We start from the raw sequence: 22569 nt of genomic DNA, 5'->3' as shown, positions 1-22569 counted from the left end.
TTATCCGTAATAATGAATTGCAATCAACGAAATGGCCGCAAAGTAAATTTGTTTGCAAATTTCTATTGTGTAATTTTATTATTCACTTCGTATTCATTGTGCCTGCTTCTCCGTAAACGCTAAAAATTCCGAGCAAACTATTTCTCTAAGAAAATAAGTCTTCTTTTCAGCTTAATTAAGTTTTAAAAAACTTATACTCTCGTCTAATTACAAAGAAGAATGACAGTGACCAAATTTAACACATGAGAGAGATTAAAAATTTAGCACATGATTAATTAATCGACATGTGCCATCTTTGCGAGACACAAAAAATGTGCTTTACTATTGATTGAGAGAAGCAAAATGTGCAAAAACCCAATATCATAACATATTAAGTTATGTGATTATTATATTAAGTTTTTAAACACTTTACTTTTCAAAATGATCAATAATAAAATATTTCTTTCTGATTTTCCAAAAAAATCATGTTTAACGCTTACAACGCTGTTCCAGCATAGAATTCAATTGTACAATAGAAAAATTGCATTAAAATAATTTCTTGAACTTTTCTATAAGGAAGTGTTACTGCATTTCTTATAACGCAAATTACGAGACTACTACTTCAAAAAAGGCGATGTAATAGAAATTCACATTTATAACGTAAAAATATTTACATACATAATAATATACCGACCAATGTCTGTTACTCCTCAGAGACTCTTGGTAGTCCTGTAACACTCTTGCTTGTGTTTCATCAACAATAGTTTGCGCTCCTTTAAAGTTATAAACTGCATGTCCAAAGAACAATACTGATGAACCTAATTGTAGCATGGTCAAAGCTGATGGGGTCTCATTTCTAGTGATCTATTGGTCAATAACCTCGTAGCTCGAATTAACCAAACTGGCTCCTCCAGCACCGATAGTTAATGCACCGATCGTATTTACTGTGTAAGTTGCACTCTAAAGACGAGAACTTATCTTAGATATGCCCTAAGTTCGAGTTTTTCCAATTTACCCTTCCAACAGCAATACCATTTTGCACACATTGTGTAAGAGCTATGTTGGCTCCTGCCCCAACAAACCCTAAAGTTCCTGCCACAATGTTCAAATAAGCACTCCGAGCCTCGGAATTTGCAAAACTCATTGACTAAAAATTCAATATTAGCTATCTACTTTAACATAGCAAGAAACGACTAACTTCTTTATGTTTATTCTTATCAACCAAAGATTGGACACTTCTACCGATCGCCCAGACGCCAGAAGCAGCTCCAACTACAGTGGCTCCAATCAGTACCGAAGGTGCCACTATAGGCATGGCTGCTATACTGGCCACAGTCGCAGTTATAAATACCGCTCCTGAAGCAAAGCCTGCTGCAGTACTTACAACATCACCAGCTTGGAGAAGCTTTGTGTCCAAGTGACAGGCTGGTGACAAATGTCTTTCTAGTAACACTTCATCATCTATTACCTGATATCTGCAATGGAAATGCATTTATGACGCTCCTAGCATCAAACAATTCAATTAAATAAAATTTTCAGCCAAGTGAATCAGACCAAATGATTTTTAGGCAATAATGTCAAAATGAAATATTGAACTTTAATAAGTGAAATACGAGTATAAAAACCTAATATATTCTCTCATTGAAAAGGGGCAATATACTCCATAACATTGTACAACAGTAATTATTATACTCCCAGGAATTCAGTACCTGACAATTAAATATCTTAATCATCTCAATTACATTCATTTGGTTAATTTATCTACTGATATCCCAAAAATGCATATGATCTTTCGTTTTATCTTAAGAAATCAATCCGTCCATTTCAATTAATCTGAAATCTTATATGCTTCATTTCGATACAGGAATGCTTACCTTCCTTCAAGAGGAACAACCATTTCAGCTTTCGGATATTTATTTTTCGTTAAGTAATCATGCCAGTTTTTATACACCCGTCCACTACCATCGATGAAAATTCTACAATAGTTACCATCACCCCGACATTTCCTCAAAATAAATACTGGAACAGGAGTCACATCTTCGTTGGGGTTATAATCGGGAAAATTTTTGGCCCTTTTTAGTTTTTCCTCTGCGAGGGGTACCAGACAATTAAACACGCAGGTCATCTCTATGTGATCGTTATACTCGGCAAACAATTCTAGAGAAATATTTCTGGAATTACAACTAAGAAACTTTCTTCAAGAAATAAAAAAATTAGCATACTTAATTTATTTATCAAACAAGATACTTACGACTTTGCTCTTTAATTACACGAAACAATGAGTCAATGTCCTTTTGTTCAAGATCCGTATACCCAGTCTCCTTCTTCGGGGGTCCTTTTAAACCAAAACGAATTTTCTGTTTCAAATACTCATGCTCATAGAATTCAAAGCTGTCATAATCCCGATCTCCCAACATATCAGCCCATATACTTTGCAACTTTTCCGCATTGAGACTAAGATTTTGTTTAGTTTCTTCTTCAAGCTTCCTCAACTTTCGCTCTCTTTCGAGCTCATTTTTAAAAATTTCTTCTGCATTTTTTAAGTTCTTTATAGAATCTTTTAACGATATCTTTCCCCGTAGGCATAGAAATACACTTATAGTGTCGTTTACTGGAAGGATACATAAGGCACCAGCAACTTTTTTTCTAACAAGGTCAGACACTAGGGTTAAATTAATATGACGACTTAAAGCACAGTCTAAGGCATCGTGATATTCTGAATCTTCTATATTCCAACCCAACACCAAAAAACTTCGATTTAAAATGGTCGGAAGTTCTCCATTTCGCAAATTGTTAGTGAGCATTTGGGAAAATGGTTGATCGGAGTTGTGTAAGTAGAGTAATAGAGCCCTCCTCTGAAAAAGTATTTGAACTCTTTATTTCATTTAGGTATTATTATTATTATTAGGTTTTTATTATTTGTATAGCACTATGATATATCATACAAACAGCTTCATTTAATGTTAATAATTAAACAAACAACATTTACTTCCTATGGGTTCATGGATTTTAATAACCCAAGAAGTTCAAAAACTAAAATATTAAATAAAGACTAATAGAAGTAGCTCTTATGGAAGTTTTACAACAAACAGGTACCACCATCAAACATGTAGGTTGAAGCAAGAAACGACTACTGGTTATCTACTGTCATAAATGCGTTAAAATTTAGCTACAACTTCGAATAGAGATTGAGATAAATTGGTTGTATTCAGTAGTGTGAGATAATAAGAGATATTTCCAATATAAAATGTTTCAAAATTGTTTACACATTCTGTAAAATGAAAACAATAACTTATAAGAAAAAAAGTACTTTCTGTAAACTTTCCATAATTGTTTTCGTAAACAAAAAACCAAACACCCACCAAAAATGTTCCGAAATTAAAGCAGCCACGATGCTATCATAATTAATAGAAAATTGACCAATTTCTGAAAATTGATAGATCATTTTATTACTTCTACAATCAATATTTTTTTAAAATCAGTTTATCTTATTAAAATATGTCGTAGAATTCCCACATTACAAATTAACTTATAAGAAGAGACAAACTTTTTGAAAACATCCTGTTCTTTTTTGTACAAAAGAACTGAAAACCAATGAACACGTCCTGAAACGTATGCTAAAGCCATTAAATGTCAGAAGAATAAGAGTTCTAGAATTAGCTTAGCTACCAAATGCGGTGGATTGACACGTACTCATTTTCTAGTGCATTTTTCTTTACTCTGCATTGTCTTTGAAAAAATAACTCGAGATCAATCTCCAACCCTGATTGAAAAGAACGACTCAGCTTAATATTTACGTCTTTATATTTCTGAAACGCGGATATACATATGCAAAATTTTTAATAAATCAATTAGTAATTAATCATAACATGCAAGGAAAATCTGATTAGATACAGTTAAAACAAAGGTTTATACATACTTATTTCCCGAGCTTTCTGTGAAAAAAATACAACATTAAAAAGGAACACAAATCGAGGCGAATAACGAAAACTTTTCCATAATTACATCGAAAGAGTTTAAATGGAACCCTGAAAACACAACAGCAGGATGAATTTTTCAATACTTTCATGAGAATATACCTTTTTTTCTTATTATTTTAAGACAGATTTCTTTCCCATCCATTTCATATTAGACTAATATAATATAAAAATACAAAACTTGTTTTGTGTTATGGCTAATTCAGAGTTCCACATTTTTCCACTCATTTTTATTAAGTTATTTTGTAACTTGTTAGACTAACACAGATAGCTTTTGACAGCCATATTGCTTTTCTGAGTGCGCACTTTTTGGATTTCCAAATTCCTAATAATTTTTGACATATCAGTTATAAAAACTCACCTCATCCAATTGCGGAGAGCAAATAGCCTCAATAGCGTCATCCAAACTACACACTGTAAACGTAACTGCAATATGTGAAGGCAATTTACTCTTTAAACTTTTGGCAGCTTTAATTTCTTTTCCTAAAACAAGACTTAACCAGATTGGAACTCTGTCATAATCTCAAATTTCGTTGCAACAGATCGGCTAAAAAATCATTTAGAACATATATTAGTCCCGAATCGCTCACCTGCAAAATTATTATGACTCGAATATTTTGAACCGCCCTTGAACTCGTCACTATTGGCGCATTCCTCCTGAATATTCCTCAAATATTCTTTTAGAATAATAAAGGTATAATTGTTTCTATTCAAAGCGAAAAATACAGTTATTTCAGAACCAGTGGGAAGTAAACATATCAATCCTCCTAATTTTCGTGAAATCCAATCAGGCACAAACGACAGTTCTGAATGAGATCGAACAGCACGTAATAATGCATTATGATGGGTAGAATCTTCCACATCCCAGCCAATTATAACACAAGTTTTTTTTAAAATATACTCAACTTCTTCGTCATAAGTATAAGAAAGAAACTCTTGAGAGAACGGGTCTTCGGAATTGTGTAGATAAATCAATAAGGCTTGCTTCTGCAAAACATAATTAATATGTATATATAAGTGTATTCATACAAATTAAAACCAACTTTGTGCGTGGAATCACAAATGATAGATATGGCATTTGAAAGAGTAATTTCCCGAATTGTTATATTGGAAGTCAGCTTTTGTTTCAACGATATTATAGCATCAATTTCCATACCTAGGAACAAGTAAGAATACTACTTCAAATAATTTTATGAAGGTCCATCTATGTATAGTACCAAAACATTTGATGAACAAATTGGAATTACATTCTTATTCTTTAAATAATATTTTAACAGAATACATACCAAAAATACCTGTTGAATCGTCCGGTGTGATTCCTGATGTGGATGGGATTCCGCCAACATCTCTGACTTCAAGCCAATTCATATCACTCCAACAACATAGTTGTAGAATAGTATCATCGCTTGAAGGCATTTTGTCCCAACCTGTGATGTACTGATTTTTCACTGGGATGTCCAATCTAACATTTATTTCAATTTTCAATTGTTCTAAAGGAGACAAAGGAAAATTATATAAATACCCCAAAAGTCTTGTAGGTGTAATACGAAGCCGAAGAAATTATGTCGATTTAAATGGAAAAACTGCTCATTGAAAATAGACAAATTATATAAGAAAAAAATGAAAATATATTATATATATATATATAATATATATAAATTGCGTAAAGATTTGTAGTATAAAAATTAGTCGTTAATTAAGCAGGACTGAACTCCAAAATTAAATTTTAAATTGAGAATTTTTTTGCCTTTTATAAAGAGGCATTTCACGTACCCGGGTACGCACTGTAGACAGGTGCTTCAAAATAAATACGATAAATGTTTATTAATGGACTTCTCCGTTTACAAATGCCTACACAAATATACATACATGGTATATTTTTATTTATGCAGTATATTTCACAAATTTGCGGCAGTCAGCTCAGGAAAATACTTATATAAGTTACAGGACATTTTGCCTTAATGTTACTGACTTTTTGTTTTAAGAAAAATCAATTAATAGTTTTACAAAAATCGATTTTTATATCGACTTTCGAGGAGGCAATTTTAATGGATAATTGACTCTTTTCAGCAATAAAACATTAAAATTTCTTGGTAACGGTGCACACTGGAAAAACTAGAGAATTAGTGATCAAAAATGAATTTCTATCTTTTTTCCAAGAAGCAGCCGCTTATTGCCTTCTAGATTCGCCTCTAGGTCTCTGTTTAAATGCACTGCTATTTGAAGATGTGCTTTTGTATAATAGTAGACAGTGTACAAAATGTTCCAGGACAATTGTACGAATGAATATTGGATGCTGGAAGATAAAAAAAATACTGATTCAGTTAAATTTGCCTTTTACAAAAGTTGCTTGTTTTCATTCTACACGGAGTTATTAAAACAATATTTTCAATTTTGTAAAATCGGAATAAATCTTACAGTTTTTGATTTATCGGCTCGAAGTTGCTTCAATGAGGATTCTTGCATACGATAAATTCATTTATAACATCTGTTTCAAACTGCTTGCATTACGAGACATAGCGTGAAAACAATAAAATTTCACACTAGCACCACTTTACATTTTTACTAACGTTTGCAATATTGGCAGTTAGCCATAACTATTCTAACGAGCAGTTTGGTTAGTATGATAAGCAAATTGTGTTATACTTTCACGAATGCCTTACAACACAATGATAGTTTGTGTTTATGTTCAAATAAATTTTGGAACGATTCGTGCTGCTGAAAGATGCCTGGAATTTCATCCCAATAATAGACAATCTCAAAAACTCTCACTATGGACTAGGAAGAAGAAACCTTCGTCCAAATACTGAAGGATCCAGATCTATTGTACAGGACAAAAGGACGGGGATCAGCAAGTTATCAATTTTTAGATTTTTACGTAAAGAGACACTGTTTCTATACTATTTTACAAGTGTTAAAATTTGTTTCCAAGGTATTTTCAAACTCAGAATTGATTTTTGCAATTTGTTGCTCCTAAAACAACATCGTTACAACAACACAATTACAATACAACAAACGCAAACAACATCTTTGTTCTTTAATAAAAATACTGTTCACCGACGAGGCAACATTTACACGGAGAGGTATATTTAATTGGAGAAACAGTAAGTCTTACAGCAGAGAAAATGATTATTATTATATTTATCAAATAACTTTATTTTCAACATGGATTTTTAATGAAAGTGCGGTACAGGATTTTGGGACCAGTTTAACTTCCAACAAACTGAACGGCCACGGCACTAGAAATTCTTGAGTAACAATTTACGTCTAGTTTTAAAGGATCTTCCCCTAGACTTAAGACAAAGTTTTCTATTTATACAAAATAGTGCTCCTGCTAATTGTCCTATACACGTAAGGGAGTTCTATAATATGAATGTTTCACATTAATTCATTGGTCGGGGTTGTAAACATCTATATCCACCATGAAGTCCTGGCTTAAATTCATTAAATATCTTTTTTTTCTTATTTTTTTTTAAATCACCGGTATACAAATCCCTACTTAAATAACAAAGAGGAATTATGGGAAAGTATTCGAGAAGTGTGAATACAATTAGCGATACCAAAACTCAAGTTTTTTGTTTTAAAATATTCCACTTTGAATTTATTTTAAAAGTTCAATTGGACCGTTTCATTTAACCAGAAATTTAATTATCCTCCAATGGTGTAGTATAATTGTGACGTTTTATCAGTTACTTAAATGATAAGATTTTATAAATGAAATATGGTTATTAGCTGTCAAATACGTAAACATAATTCATATATAATAAAAACGAAATCGATTATTAATTCCTTAATTCTCTCATGACGGCTTTTATCTTATCAGCAACAAAAATTATTTAATATCAGGATACCTGTGGGAGAACAATGATAAAAGCATAAAAAGCGTCTGTTTAGTGAAAGCAAATACATTTTATAACGTTATAAGCGTGGGTTTATCTCACACTTTGTACCTTGTAATATAAAATACCTATTCTCCTTGCACAAGAGAATACAAATGTTGAAATTTATAATAAATATAATAAAATAAGTACAAAACATTCGAATGCTATAGATAATTATAAAAGGAAATTTTCAAAATTAATTCTTTCAAAAATGACTTGTAAAACTGATCTGCAAACAATGTACTGCTGAGAAGAAAATATTATTGTAAGATGAACTTCAGTATTCAGTATATCAGTATAATATTGTTATTTCCCCAACACAAATAGTGCAAATATCAAAGACCTTTACAAAAAACATCTTTGATAACCCATAAAATAAAACGAAGTTAGAAACTTAGGAATTTATGATCTGTTTAAATATTTTAAAATGACGGGTAAAATAAAAAATTATCTATTCTACTTCAAATAAAAATGTTGATGTTTTTTATCAAATCTCTTACTTTATTTTAGTAACATAATTCTGATAACACACTTCTCATTATAACTAGCACACAGGAAGATAAATGTTTGATAATTCTTATTCTTACATTCTATCATTAATGGTTGAATACATTATTTGGACATGAGAATAACAGGAATTCAAACGTGTTTGGTATAATATGTAAAATATTTAATTTAGGAAAAATACCTTCGTGGATAAGAAAATCATATCTCTGTGATTCACAGAAAGAAATAATTTATAGATAAATAAAAGATTAAACAGCTTCAATATGTACTTATTTTGTTATCTAAATTCATTATATCTTTTGCAAATAGAATCCTGCTACTCCCTAACAAAAAAGTAAATCAAGACGCGTTTGTACCGCAAACGTTTTCACTTTAATAGATTTAGCATAAATATTATTGATGTTTAACTAGATGTTACAAAATGTCCCTGTTTTCAGCAGTTAATAAAAACTTGGTCTTTGTTCGATTTTACAAAAACGGGTTTTCATGCCTTATTACACATATACTTACACCTTATAAAATAGATCTTACGCTACAATGTTAAGTAACCTGATGAGTGAAATGAACGGTCTGTATTTATCAAAAATACTTTAATTTCTAGATTACTGCTATCGTAACCCGTGTAAATTTACATTAGAGCATAGGTTTAACGAACAAAATTCTCCTTATAATCAGTCTAAGATTTAAAAATGACAATAAAAATATGCGGAAATTGAAGTATTTAGCCACAGGCTCAGTGAAGTGACCTGTAAATGTTAAATCAAATTTCGATCAAGGTTACAAAATTAGAACAAAAGGTAATTGAAAATATCAACATTTCAGACAGGAGAAGGGATTTAGAATCTGAAGTTCAATGGGATTGGGGTCTGGATAATAGTTGTGAAATTGGCAACAACTTCGAAATGTGTTTTGCTTCTGAGATTATTGCGTTATTATATGAATAAGATTTCCATATAAACAGAATTTAAATGGACTATACAGGGATAAACAAAATCAAACTTTACAATATAATTTAAACTCTTATTTAAATCAATAATTAACTTAATATCTCATATGGTTCCGAAGGTATAAATTATTAAAGGAAAGTTGAGTTTCAAATACGATTTTTTCCAAGCATTTTTATGTTTATTATGATTTTTTCCTACAAAAACTATTGCCATGAAATCATTTTTTTGGGGCTGCTACGCGACAATGCCAGTTATATTGTGTTTATTCTTTGACTTTTTATTCTTATCACTATGTGTTTAAGAAAAAAAAGTTGTCAAAAATGGTTTAAAAGTAATAAAGAGTGCGCTAAACTTATAATTTGACATGCGGCATGAGAAATTCGTGTTTTGTCACGTTTTATGTGATTTTGAGTATCAAATCCGTCAAAAAAGAACAAAACGAATACTTCAAATCAAAACCAGTTTAACGTGTTAATTTTAGTATCAACAGCCTATTAATAGGTTGCCTTTTGCTATAAATGAAAAATAGAGATTGTTGGATAGTAATGATTACAGAAACTCTACGATTCAAGCTATGTGCAAAAAATTATTATTGATTGATCTTAATGTATTTAATTAGACTTGGCCCCTTCCACTTAGAATGATTTTTATCTTATATACTTCTTACTCTTGTTCTAGAACAGTTGTTAATTTGCAGTTTTTCTTGACAATATATTGATCACTCTTGTTATGTGTATCATACACTGGAGTTTTCCTTTATAATGCTGTGCATTAGACTCGCACACAATAGGCTTGGCAATTTAATTACAACATTATTGAATAAATTTTTCGTCTTACGCGTTTGGAGAATAATTTTCCTATACATTTTAAAGAAAAAAACATACCAACGAGTCCCATAGCATTGATGATATCTAGTCGTAAAAAAAGTTATTTTCATTGGAAAAATCAGCTTTAAAAAATTACATTTTTCCATTAAAAAAATGTCTTATTTTTTCATGTCTACGTACATGCGCGGATTAATTAGTTTTTCTCCGAACGTCGACTGCACTCGCTTTCCAATTAATGTTTAATTAAACCGATATGCAATGATTTGTAATAAAGTTTTTGCAATATTTACTCTAGGAATAAAAAAATATTTCCTATTTCCTAGACTGGAATTACATTTAAAGATTACGAAGCAGGAACATTTTTTTGACTTCACTTAAATGAACTTGAGTAATCTTTAGATATCCTAAATCTTTACTGAAATTAATGCTTTTATATCCAGCAACCCGGACCCTCTTCATAGAAAAATGAACAGTATTTTAATTGGTACTTATTTTATAAATAAAGTCTTATTTTTTTAAACAAATATCGCAAATAACTTTTTCCCTGTCTGAACAAAATATATTACGATACATTTTTAAGTAGACTCCAAAAACTGACATATGTTAAATTTTATATAATTTAGCTTGATGTGAATATAAACCATTAAAACATACCTGTGTCTTTTTAGGAAAAAATAATGCGTTTTGAGAAAAAAGCACTTAGTTTTTTTCTATTAATATTACGTAAATCACGTTTATAACATATAATAAAGTGAGAAAATGTATATTCCGATGTTAAAATTTCACAAAGTTTGAGCATAGAATTGTTAAAAATTGATGGAAAAATATTGAATAGTTGCTGAAAATATGTGCTAAATTAGTTGTCCAACAAAATTCTAACTTTTCTAGTGGTATATATATTATTAGTTACATTGTTATATAGATGACCACAACACGTTAATAGTATATTTTTAATAAATATTGTTTCAGTTAATTGTTATCAACATTTTTATTTGAAATTCACTTTTAATGAAAAAGTCATGAATTACTTTGAACAAAGAAGTAGTTCAAAAAAGCTTATTGCATGGGTTATACAAAAGTTAGAATCCCGTTTTAACATAAATTGCTTGAAATCATATGGACTGGACCCTATCTCTTACATTATAACAAAAACTCAAAATCTAGCCAACCGTAACTGGAAGACGCTATCTATGTACATTTTAAACAAAAAAAGAAATTTAAAAGCAATATATTAATTTCATTCATTTTAATTACACATGAATACGACCACAATTCAGGTGTCTGTTCGACAAGGAAGAGATATTCTATTTCTGCATGTCCTATTATTTTGAAAGTGTTTGTTTGGAATACATACCATACTTTAATATGCTTGAATGAGAATCTTGAAACACTTCTGACTAGAAATACAAACTTCAAAATTTCGCAATATATTAGGTTTCTATGCAGAAGTGCTTAATCTTGCAAACAAAACTAGTAATATTTATTTTTTAACTATGCTTTATGAGCGTTTAAAGGTGTGATGGTTTGTCAATAATTTTAACAGCCCAATTAAACAAAAATAGTTATTTATACAAGTGAATTAAACCATTATTTGTTCGCAAGAAGAACAATTAGGTTCACCAATGAGCGACTTAAATTCTTTGAGCGAATAGACAGATTCAAATCAAGAAGCTTATTTTAAAAAAATTAACAAATTTGAACGTATTATAATAAAAAAATAAGTATTTTATTTCTAGGGCATTTCATTCTTTACAATACAATGGGTTTTAGTACTGTCAGTTGTTTGATCAGTTGTGTCAATAGATTTAATTTTTTTAAATCCCTAGTTAATAAAACGTTATTTGAAGTGTTGCTACATATTGCATACAGAATGCATATGCAGATAAAATTGTGACACTAAATGGATAGGAAAACAATGAGAATTAGCTGCGTCCGCTCTAATGTCATCATATCAAAAAAGTCAAAAATCAAAATGAAATTTATTTAACCTTTTAAAATGAATGCGATATTGCTATTTCCAAAATAAAATTCTAATAATGAAATGCTCCTTCGGTGAAAAATCTTAAACGGAAATACAAAAGCAATCCAAGGTCATTTTGAAAATCGACCTGTTCCACCTGACACTATGTTGAAGTGTTTTTACCAAAAGTCAATTTCCCTTGATGTTCCTGTCCACTTAGTTACGTGATGTTTACTGTATAAAAATGAAAAACGAAAACTTTATATCTAAAGCAGTTTCTCCAAACGAGTCCAAAAATATGGGTGATTAGCATAAAGGCTAGAGATATTACAATAAATTTCAAAATTGTTGAATTCTATAAGAATTGACGGTTCTTAACACAATGAGCGCCGTGGGAAACACTGGTATCTAGTTCAGATTTGCTTCATAAACAGACATCAGTATGTACAAATATTTTTGTGCTAGGTGGTACGGATTCAAATTGTAAGTATAAAACTCAAAATGGTGTCGTTCAAATAGCTCATCTACTGTCAGATGTTTGATGGTAAATAGCACATGCCTTAGTCAATTCCCTACGTTTATGATTCGTTGTCTAATCTATTGTTTTTTTTAAGATCAACTATTATATCTCTATAAGTATCAGGGTTGGGCAAAAAATTATCTTAGAGCTCCATTCTTATGGTGACTGCTACGGCCCTGTAATTCACTTTATTTCTCTTATTTCCGTCGCATCACGGGGCCATAACAAACAGTTAAACTAAAAATGATATAGTTTCCCGTCGCATAAACTCATATCTAAGCGAATGAACATGTCTTCTCAAGGTGTTTATTTTAGCCGCTTCAACTTGTCATTTATATTTGCAAAACGTCTCTGCTGTGGTCTTCCGATTGAAAATTCTATCATAGAGAGGCCGTTGCCCATTAGGCAATCCATTAATAGAACTCTCGATATTGCGTTAGGTCTGGCACTGAACATGTTAAATTTTTACGTTACAAAATACCCAAACAGAAAATGAAGAAAAGACCTTTTAAACAAGGTACAACTCGATCACTCTTGAAATTTTTAACGTGGATAGTGATACATATCATTCATATGTCAAAATATATAACAAAAATTGAGACGTAAGTATCAAGATTTTGATTTAAAGTTAACCTTAACGAAATAGTACAGAGCGGCTCCTTTTAACTCAGCACGCTGTATACAAATAAACTACTTATGAAACAGATTGATACAACACTTTTCGTCAGGCTATATCTCGAAATGTCTCAGCCGAAATTCATAAATTAAAGAGATTTTTCTCAATTGATTCTAAAAGAAACTTTAAGACCGTTTCTTTTAGAACTGAGTTTAGAAATGAATCTTGAATAAAAGTTATTTTTTCAGGAATATACAGGGTAAAGAAAAATTTACTGTAAAATGGTTCCACTTCAACCCACTGCATTTGGTAGTTAGAGTAATTTTAAACGTTTCATTCTTATGAGATTTAATTGTTTTGGTTTATAGTATATCTCATAACATATTCTGCGGTTTTAAATTTTTTGATCTACAAAAAAATTACAGGATGTCTTCAAAAACTTTGGACTTCCTTATAAGTTACTTGGTATTCTGTGCACTATGTGTGTAATTGATACATGTTTTATTCAAAATTAAAATACTTGGCACAACAGAAAATATGAGAAATAAGCGGTAGATAAGCAAAAATTGTCATTTTAAAATATTTCCCAGAGCGTCTATAATTTTTTCTTATTCCGTTATCAAGAAAAACCAAACCCCAACATTACGCATCACTCCAGAATTAATACCCAAAAATTTCTAGAAATGTAGTTCAATTTTAAATACCTTCTGTATGTTAGAATATACCTTTTAGAAGAAACTTGTTTCAGTTAACCTCTGCTACCACGCTTTAAAAAAATGTTCAAAAAGTATAAAATTCTATTTAAAAAACGGCCCATTTACTGCTTTTCTCTTACAATAGCTAGATAAAAATAATTTACCTTTAAAATTTCATAACAAAAATGAATGTACCTTAATATTAGAGTAAAAAAACATAAGTACCTATCTGAATAACCTTGGCTACAATTGCTATAAATTAAATAGCTTCGCAGAAAGTAGTGTCTTTTAATTTGTAGTTATTTTTGTCCAGCAACACAAGACACTACAAACCACTCTGCTAATGACAATCACAAAAAATTTGCTTAGCAGCATTTTCCAGTCATAAAGAATAGTAATTAAAAAAACTTGAATATTACAAATGAATTTGACTGCTGGAATTGAAATTAAATTTTCTAACAGGACCCCTGTAATTTGTTGCACATCTCCCACTAACACAAGCTAAAAACTTGGTGGTTCTACATGGAATGTCCTATCTTCTGTATTGTGCAATTGTCAGTTTTCTAGTTCTACAGTGATAAACCTTTTTAACCTTTCCAAGTATACAGGGTACAACTCTATATCATTGTGGCCTGCCCCTTCTACCCAGAGTGGCTCCACTGCTTTGGGGCATTTTTCAAATATTGTCAGTCCATGAGAAAAGTCTATAACATCATCTTGAGTTCCATGAATAATTAATGTTGGAGAATTCACTTTGGGAATTTTATCAATACTTGGAAAGGCATCAAAGAACCATGTTCTCCTAGTATTAGGAAAGGCAACTTTCATTCCAGATACTAGGGGTGAATGTAGTATCACAGCTCCAACTTCATAGCGGGCAGCTAAATCAACAGTAGGGACAGTGCCAATGCTCTGACCATATAAAATTATATTTTCAGGGCTAATCCCAAATCTTGTTCGAAGAGCCTGCCATGCTGCATCAATATCAGCATAGAGATTCTTTTCTGAGGGTTTCCCTCCACTCACTCCATAACCAGAATAATCATAACTAAATATGTTACAGTTCATTCGGGTACCTAGACCATAATAGAAACTGCTCATTTGGCCAAGATCCACTGCATTAGCATGTGAAAAGAGTATTGTAAACCTAGCGGTACTACAGCACCTTACAAACAGACAAGCTATTTTATTCCCCCTAGTTGTTCGTGTATAAAAAGCATCTATGAGATCTTTCTCCCTATCACTAAATTGCCATTCTGCCCTTTCAGTAACAGCAAAACTGTACTTTCCATTCTCCTCAGATGCAAACTCATATGTTGGCTCTGGAGGCATGAATGCTAATTTTGCAGCAATTTTGCTGGGGCAAGGTGGGCAACAAAATAGGCAACAAAACTCACTAAAACTTAAACCGTTCATTTCTCATAACACTAGGTGATTGGTTTTCATAAACAAAAGTTTGTCAAAGACTTGCAAATGACAAAATCAAAACTTAGTCTTCCTGAGACTGCTTGCAACATTTTCAAACACATAAAAAATTGACACTACATATTATACAGTAATATGCAGTTCTTAATATGCATGTTTGTTGTTAATGAAAGTAGGAGAAAGCCTAGACCCTCAAAATATTTGAAAGATGTTCCACTTAACAGACTGATGGTTTAATGTGTGAATCCCAAGACGACGGAGCAAATGTTTAGACTACTGGTGGACTAATGTTCTTTTCTGAAAATATAAAAACTAAACTTACCAACAGTATCATATTCAGATAGCGTTATAACAGCTTCTTGATTCAAACATGTAACAAACAGTGTAACTTGGTTCCCTTCCATATTTGATTTCAATTTTCATTTAGAACGTCCACTTTCACAAGTACTGAGCTTGAGGCTAAACACAAAAACTGGATGAATTGTTACAGGATGTAAATCCCCAAACGCATAAAAGTAAAACCCAAAAGTACTGATAAAATTAAATACGATAGTACGTGTATACAAATAATTGTGAAGTAATTGCAGGAAACTTCTAGAATTAGATTTGATTTTTGACAGAATAGAATGTGTTGTGTGGACGGAAATTATGGAAATATCATATGGGAAATCACTGAATTTTGTTCACAAACGGAAATTTTGATAAAGCTTTCAAGTAGTTTTATCTTCACAACAAAAGGTGATACAAATATTTATTTTTGATTATCCTAAAAAATGTAGATGCAATTTATGTGGATGTGTAGTATATTGCCATTGTTAAAATCGTCCGTAGTGGTTAAGTTAAATTGAAACTTACCTGCCAGAATATTAGCACACTTCCTAATCCAATTTTACTTAGCAATTCCTCAATTTAATTGCTTAATTTGCGACAATACATCAAATAAAATTTCTGTTGTTGTTAAATTGGGTTGGGAAATTTGCTGAATTTGATGTTGACAACTAATTATTTTTGAATTGTAAGGTTGGCCATGGGTGCCACTTGTCAACTTTACTGTTGAAGTTATGTAAACAATGAGGACAGGTGCAGAGGTGTAACAAGAGTAAATGGAGTTCTTCTGATTCTAACTATCAATAAAACTGTTTCAAGTATCACACAATATCTTTTTTTTAATTTATCAGTTAACAATTGATTTTCATTCTCATTTCATCTACTAATCTTCACGTCTATAATAACATATAAATAATTCTTTATTATCATTCTAAGAGGTTACGGCTCGCAATAAACCTTTTTTCACACTCGCACTCTCTATGTACTTAATTCGAGTGTAGTGTGTTATTCGTTTCTGTGAGTATGAACATCATTGGTTGAAATATCTGATAATTGGCCCACTCAGAACTGTCATCCAAATTGTCGCTGTCATTTCTGCCAAGCAGTACGTTCTTTTCTCTCGTGAAAATGTCCAAGAGAGGTATGCTTTTTCATGATAATTTTTAAAAATCTTAAGAAATAATAGGCATCTTAAAAAGTATCTTCACTATTCCTAAAACTGTAGCTTTGGTATTTTCTTTTTTGTGGGTTTTTATTCGTATTTTTCTTCATGCCGCGTAATTATAATTTTGATTTCAATTTGTTTATTTTTAGGACGTGGTGGTTCCGCCGGAGCTAAATTCAGGATCTCCCTGGGTTTACCAGTGGGTGCTGTAATTAACTGTGCCGACAACACTGGTAAGTACTTTACCTAATTTTGTATGTTGTCTGATCAGGATTAAAATATTTTTACACCCCTTATCTCACCCTTGGAAATTTGTCAGTGGTGCTTGAACTTGCAGTAGAGATATAGAGAATTCATGTAAAGTAATTGAATATTTATAGTAGAGACAAATAAATGTTACTGAAAGACCAAAATTTCATGCCAAAGGAAAATACTTTACTATTTTCACTTAACCACACATATTTATTGTTTTATCTATGTTTATTATTAAGTAGACTATCCTATTAACAAATTAAATGCGGAACTAGTGTATCGCCACAACACCTACTTTATTTGATATTCACTAGAGAGAACTAAAGCTAAGTTTATCCAACACATAATACATTATGAAGAAACTTCACATATTTTTAATTTTCTATCCAATTCTTATATGTTTTGTTATGTGTTATATACTATATAAATTCAACGTAAGATTACATTATTTTTACACTAATTTTTTCAATAAAAAAACTACAATTTATGAGATTGAGTTATACATTGACAGATACTAATGGATGTAGTTCAATAGTATATATAAGTATGTAATATGAACATACTAGACAGGATGAAAATGTAACTAGAAATAGACACGCAAAATGTCAACTTGCTCACACAAATGAAAGTTCTCTAACACAATGATGACTGTTAATAAAATCATTTCATCGCATATGCCAATCCATTGAAAGGATACATTTTTAAAAAGGTAACAAGGAGATTACATTGACCCACAGCATTTCCAAGAAAACAACTAATATATAGCTAAGTGTTCAAAAGTTCATATGAATGTACTTATATCTACAATGGCTTAATGTTTTTTTTACAAGGTCTTTAATTTCTGCTTGTTTAATAAATCTTTTTTAATCCTTTCCAAAATTTTAAATACTATCAATATGCATACTAGTAAGTAGTGTTTTAATACCTTTTTTTTTAAATGATTTCCAATTTTTGAAAAAAGCATTATGACAAAACTGAATGTTTTATAACCTCCTTTATTTTGTGTATAATTGGCAGCCTATGATACAATCATACTCTATACAATGGTCTATTATATGGTGGAATCATTTGGGTTCTTTGGAGAAAAAGAATAACTGAATTGCATTTATTAATGATTTTATGACAGTTTAAAAAAATTTCAAAGGAAACTGTTAAGGCATTTTATGAGAAAACTATTTCATTTTATTTTTATTGCTGTTCTGTTTAATGACTTACTTTTTTCTAATAAACCATATAGGACAGTAAAATGATAACAATTATCATTGAATGAAGCATCAAGACCCAACTCAAATATTAAATAGGCAAGCTTATCATTCCATCATTTAGGTGAAGTTTTTCTTATATTAATTCATTTTTTTATTTTTCAGGGGCAAAAAATCTATATGTAATCGCTGTCCAAGGAATCGGTGGACGATTGAATCGTCTACCCGCTGCCGCTTCAGGTGACATGTTGGTCGCTACCGTCAAAAAGGGCAAACCAGAGCTTCGAAAAAAAGTAATGCCTGCAGTAGTTATTAGGCAGCGCAAACCTTTCCGGAGGAAGGATGGAGTTTTTATTTACTTCGAAGATAATGCTGGAGTAATAGTAAATAATAAAGGAGAGATGAAGGGATCAGCAATTACTGGACCGGTAGCGAAGGAATGTGCTGATCTTTGGCCCAGGATAGCGTCAAATGCCAGCAGCATTGCTTAATGTTACACTCCTTTATTAATATAAATGTATAAAAACTCATTGAATGTTGGTTTGGTTGTTACACAGTTCATACAAAAGTGCAAGGTGCATTATAGATATGGTAACTTCCCCCTTTTTATTTCTCATTTTAAAATGTACCTCTAAATTAACAATTGTAGATAAAAACGTAGATTCTTCTTTTAAGCTCATGTACTTAACGAAAATATGGTTGAGCAACGTGCTTTTGACGTATGACTGAAACTATATTGTTAAATGTGACACCCTGTACATTATTATTTGAATAGATGAGGGTCTTCATGTCAATTCCAAGAAATATAAAGTTTAAATAAATTACCTAATGTTTTGCATATTCACAAATTTTTTGTTCCGTGAGAATAACGTGTTAGACATAAAGCATTGTTGAAGCTAATACGAAACTTAAAAAATTTTAAAATGCATGCAACACGGTGGGCAAAATGCAAACAGAAGAAAGCTGACAAATTTCTTTAAGTTAAAGATTTTCTGTAAGACATTTGGATCAGATTAATCAGTATCAATTGATTTTCAATTAATGGGATTAGCTGGCTATCATCCAAGATCAATTCGATTGGTTGAAAATCAACAAGTGGGGATCGATCCGATCTATATCGTTGATTCCTTAAAGAACATTTATTTGCGGGTCAAATCTTTTTCATCAGGAGCTAAATTTCCCGATATGCCTATTATGGAATAAAACACCTTAATTAGTGTGAAAACCATTAAAAGTAATATCATTAAACCTCATATTTTAGAAATCGACATGACAAGCTCCATCTATTTAAATAATATACAGTTTATATATGTAATATATATATATATATAGTATATATATATATGTAAATACAGATGCGAGCAAAAAATAGCATCATCTATGCACTCGCAGCTTCAAGTTGAATGTTTTTCCAGTTGAGATGATTGAAATTATAAACACAACACGTTCTTTGAACACTTAAGAACTATCTACAAGTAATTTGACATCAGTGTGTTGTATATTAAAGAAAATATTAGGGAAAGTTACAAGAAAACACAAGACCTAAGAGTGTGCCACTCAAAAGGGGCAATAATTAATAAAACAAAAAGGTACGATTGGAATGTGGTACACAACGGGAGTGCAATAACTCTAGCCTTTGAGATGACACAGGTGCTAGAAAGAAATGGACGTTCAGCACCAACATGTACACTCGCGAAAAAAGACTGCTGAATCCCCAGACCCTTCAATACTAACGATTTATCCCCCAGGAATAGTTCCGGGTTGTTGCAGACTGCAGAAAAAAGAAACTCGAGGAGTTTACGGGCTAGGCGACTCACACTGCCCGATCGCCAGAGCATCACACTGAGTGTCTGGAAGAATTTCCTCAAGACAAAAAAAGATCATTATTCATGTGTTGCATAAAAGTTTTTAAAAGCATTCCACAGAATCAGTATACAGCTAAAAAGTATATCCAAACTTAATTTTTATAGTGTAATAAACAGATCTAACTTTAAGCCAATAGTCCTCACTTGTGTCGTATGAAAGGTCCTTCTTTAAAAGAATATCTAATTATAATTTGATATCCTCTTATATCACCGTCACGGAAGAACAAACTTAAAAATAAACAACAGGTGATCAGTAATTCTGCAGCTCCTTTACTTCATGAAAAGAAACAAATCTTAACGAACGCAACATGAACGAATATTGGTTATTCCTACGAACACCTAAAATACGGCAATTTATCAAGGCAAAAAAATAGAAATGGAAATTCAATGATTAAATATTTGAATGTGGCGAATAACAGTTCGGGTGAGTTCTATCATAACAATTTTACTAATAGTTAATTGTGTTGGAGTGAGACGGAAAAGCAAAATTTAACAAACTTTTGCTTGTAAAAGTTATTCGAATAAATTTAAGATATGAGCCTGTTCAAGGAGTATCACATGGAGTTACAGTAATTTTTTTCCCAGATGAAAGCAAATAGGTGTTTCCTACTCCTTCTCCAAGCTGCGATCCAACAGAGTGACTCTTTAGTAATGGAGTTCTCTCAGTAACTCGTTCAGGCACAATTTCCAAATTTTCCTCTTTCCTCAATAACGGAGAAAATATTTGTGACAGCCTTCTATGGCTACTTTGACAGTCCCTTTGATCGCGAAGATTTATTTCCAGTGAAGAACGTCGCATTCCATCCCCTAAGCATGGTGACCACGTAAACTCAGGCCTTTTGATGTTAAGCTTCAAATTCCCTTTAGATAAATCAGTGGAAAAGTGATTCAGATCCTTGATTTTTTGAGTAGCAGCTATTTGGTCCAGTATACTTTGACGCATGTCAGTGGACCCACCTAACTGAATGGTCATATTATGGTTTCTGGTCACTTTAATATCGTGTTGCCAGAATCTCCTACGAAGCTGGTCCTTTGCAGTCTGGGGAGCAACTTCTTTGATCTGTAAACCATAAAAAAGTCTTGGGCACCCGGCTATGTAGGCTCAAAACCATAAAGCTATCTCTGTCGCCATTTCATCTTACCCAAAAGACAAGGATGGCAGCTACGTAGATGCAAACTATGTTAACGAAAGTAAGGCAGAGACTAATGGCCCCCAATGCTGTCAGCTCCACAGCACTGTTTGTTGAGAAATAGTCTGTGTGTTTTATAAGTAGATACCTATGGGATTCGTCGTATTTTATGTAGTAGATGAAGCCCAATGACCAAAGGAGGCCCTGAAAAAACACTTTTGAGAAATGTAGTTAATTTTGTGATATTTACTCGACTTACAGCATTAACTGCAGGTGGCATTAAGGATGTGGATATGGCCACTCCCACTAGTGAGGCAATGTTGTCGCTTAAAACCCCCAAAGCGACCGCGGCTCCGGATAATAAGGCTATAATGGCGCCTACCCAAAGGGACCGAAGTTCTCCCCTGGAGTAAGTAGATAGTATTAAAACTTAGAAAATAGATTAAAGGTGAAGAGCTTTAAGGCCTAGTGAAGCAAAAGAATATTCGAGTCTATGCAACTTAAATAAAAATTCAAGCAAATATTTAGTGCAATTACTATTCGGCCTATTAGCCTAATAATCGCGTACCTAGAATACATTTCTTTCGTAGGCCAGTCTTCCATTCCGTATTTATCGGTGAAAAGGCAAATAATGGAACCATAACAAAATCCTACAACTGTCGCGATGCCTAATCCAATAAGCTCGTTCTGAACTCCATTTTTTTGTAAATGTTTATCTCGGATTATTGAGCCGAATGTCCCTGCCATAACAGGGCCCTAAAAACGTAGTGGCTTTTACTTCAATAGACGTATGAATGTGTAGTTTTGAGACCACTACACTACACTACTAATTTATTTCAAGAATGACTTTTTATTCCCGCTGGATCACTGATGCCGACGTTTTATTGAAGATAACGCCTTCAGCGAAGTGCACTTAAGCGAATACTGCACTTTTCATTTTCTTATCAATCATTTTTTAGTATCTGGCCTGGTTGAGAGTTAATATCTAAACAGGTAAAGTCAGGAAATATTATAGTTACGTTTTGATAATGTGAATCTCAAGCGGGACATACAATGTGCACATCGCATTGTATGCCACAAAGCAGTCCAAGTTTTAGCAGGCATCCCCTATTGTGAATGTACTTTGCCCCCAATAAAAAAAGAGAAAAATCTGTCTGTTGACTTCTGAAATTAGCTGTTCTTTACTAAACTTACGAATATACAAAAAAGTATACGCCGTTACATTAAAGGGGAAGTCCCTGTTACCGCAATAGACTATTACGCCGAAGGGGAAATCCCTATTATTAAAATAAAA

General features: G+C 31.9%; 4 protein-coding genes across 5 annotated transcripts in view; 1 reads left to right on the top strand and 3 right to left on the bottom strand.

Moving 5' to 3' along the window:
• The window catches only part of LOC136418773 (uncharacterized), a 46071-nt gene that overhangs the window by 19828 nt on the left and 3674 nt on the right, over positions 1-22569 (bottom strand). The window contains exons 5-8 of one of the 2 annotated variants that reach the window (XM_066404968.1): positions 21844-22031; positions 21535-21679; positions 21288-21479; positions 20893-21205 (exon numbers count right to left, since the gene is read on the bottom strand). In XM_066404968.1, the coding sequence (XP_066261065.1) occupies positions 20893-21205; positions 21288-21479; positions 21535-21679; positions 21844-22031 (838 nt within the window). Of the gene's footprint in view, positions 1-20384; positions 21206-21287; positions 21480-21534; positions 21680-21843; positions 22032-22569 lie in introns of those variants that run through there. The other variant, XM_066404967.1, reaches the window with a different exon arrangement.
• Positions 614-16161, bottom strand: LOC136418710 (uncharacterized). The gene is made up of 10 exons (XM_066404874.1): positions 15657-16161; positions 5243-5446; positions 5000-5112; positions 4547-4943; positions 4318-4439; positions 2231-2834; positions 1854-2136; positions 1178-1454; positions 995-1126; positions 614-939 (listed from the first exon to the last, which is right to left on the bottom strand). Exons 1-10 carry the CDS (start codon positions 15736-15738, stop codon positions 844-846), a joined length of 2310 nt encoding a protein of 769 aa, XP_066260971.1. The 5' UTR covers positions 15739-16161; the 3' UTR covers positions 614-843.
• On the bottom strand, positions 8318-16353 carry LOC136418711 (alpha/beta hydrolase domain-containing protein 17B). Its single transcript, XM_066404875.1, has 2 exons — positions 16190-16353; positions 8318-15631 (listed from the first exon to the last, which is right to left on the bottom strand). Exon 2 carries the CDS (start codon positions 15323-15325, stop codon positions 14465-14467), a length of 861 nt encoding a protein of 286 aa, XP_066260972.1. The 5' UTR covers positions 15326-15631; positions 16190-16353; the 3' UTR covers positions 8318-14464.
• On the top strand, positions 16715-18815 carry RpL23 (ribosomal protein L23). Its single transcript, XM_066404979.1, has 3 exons — positions 16715-16802; positions 16976-17059; positions 18446-18815. Exons 1-3 carry the CDS (start codon positions 16790-16792, stop codon positions 18769-18771), a joined length of 423 nt encoding a protein of 140 aa, XP_066261076.1. The 5' UTR covers positions 16715-16789; the 3' UTR covers positions 18772-18815.

Source organism: Euwallacea similis, chromosome 37 (genome assembly GCF_039881205.1).
Source record: "Euwallacea similis isolate ESF13 chromosome 37, ESF131.1, whole genome shotgun sequence".
NCBI lineage: Eukaryota > Metazoa > Arthropoda > Insecta > Coleoptera > Curculionidae > Euwallacea > Euwallacea similis.
Note: the sequence above shows the minus strand (reverse complement) of the source record. Positions and strands in the feature narration are given on the sequence as shown.

Coding starts and splice junctions, on each gene's coding strand:
- LOC136418710 (XM_066404874.1), bottom strand. CDS start 15,738: ATGGAAGGGAACCAAGTTACACTGTTTGTTACATGTTTGAATCAAGAA. Junction 4,440..4,546: donor GAGTCATAATAATTTTGCAG/GTGAGCGATTCG, acceptor GTCTTGTTTTAG/GAAAAGAAATTAAAGCTGCC. Junction 1,127..1,177: donor ATAAGAATAAACATAAAGAA/GTTAGTCGTTTC, acceptor TTGAATTTTTAG/TCAATGAGTTTTGCAAATTC.
- LOC136418711 (XM_066404875.1), bottom strand. CDS start 15,325: ATGAACGGTTTAAGTTTTAGTGAGTTTTGTTGCCTATTTTGTTGCCCA.
- RpL23 (XM_066404979.1), top strand. Junction 17,060..18,445: donor TAACTGTGCCGACAACACTG/GTAAGTACTTTA, acceptor TTTATTTTTCAG/GGGCAAAAAATCTATATGTA.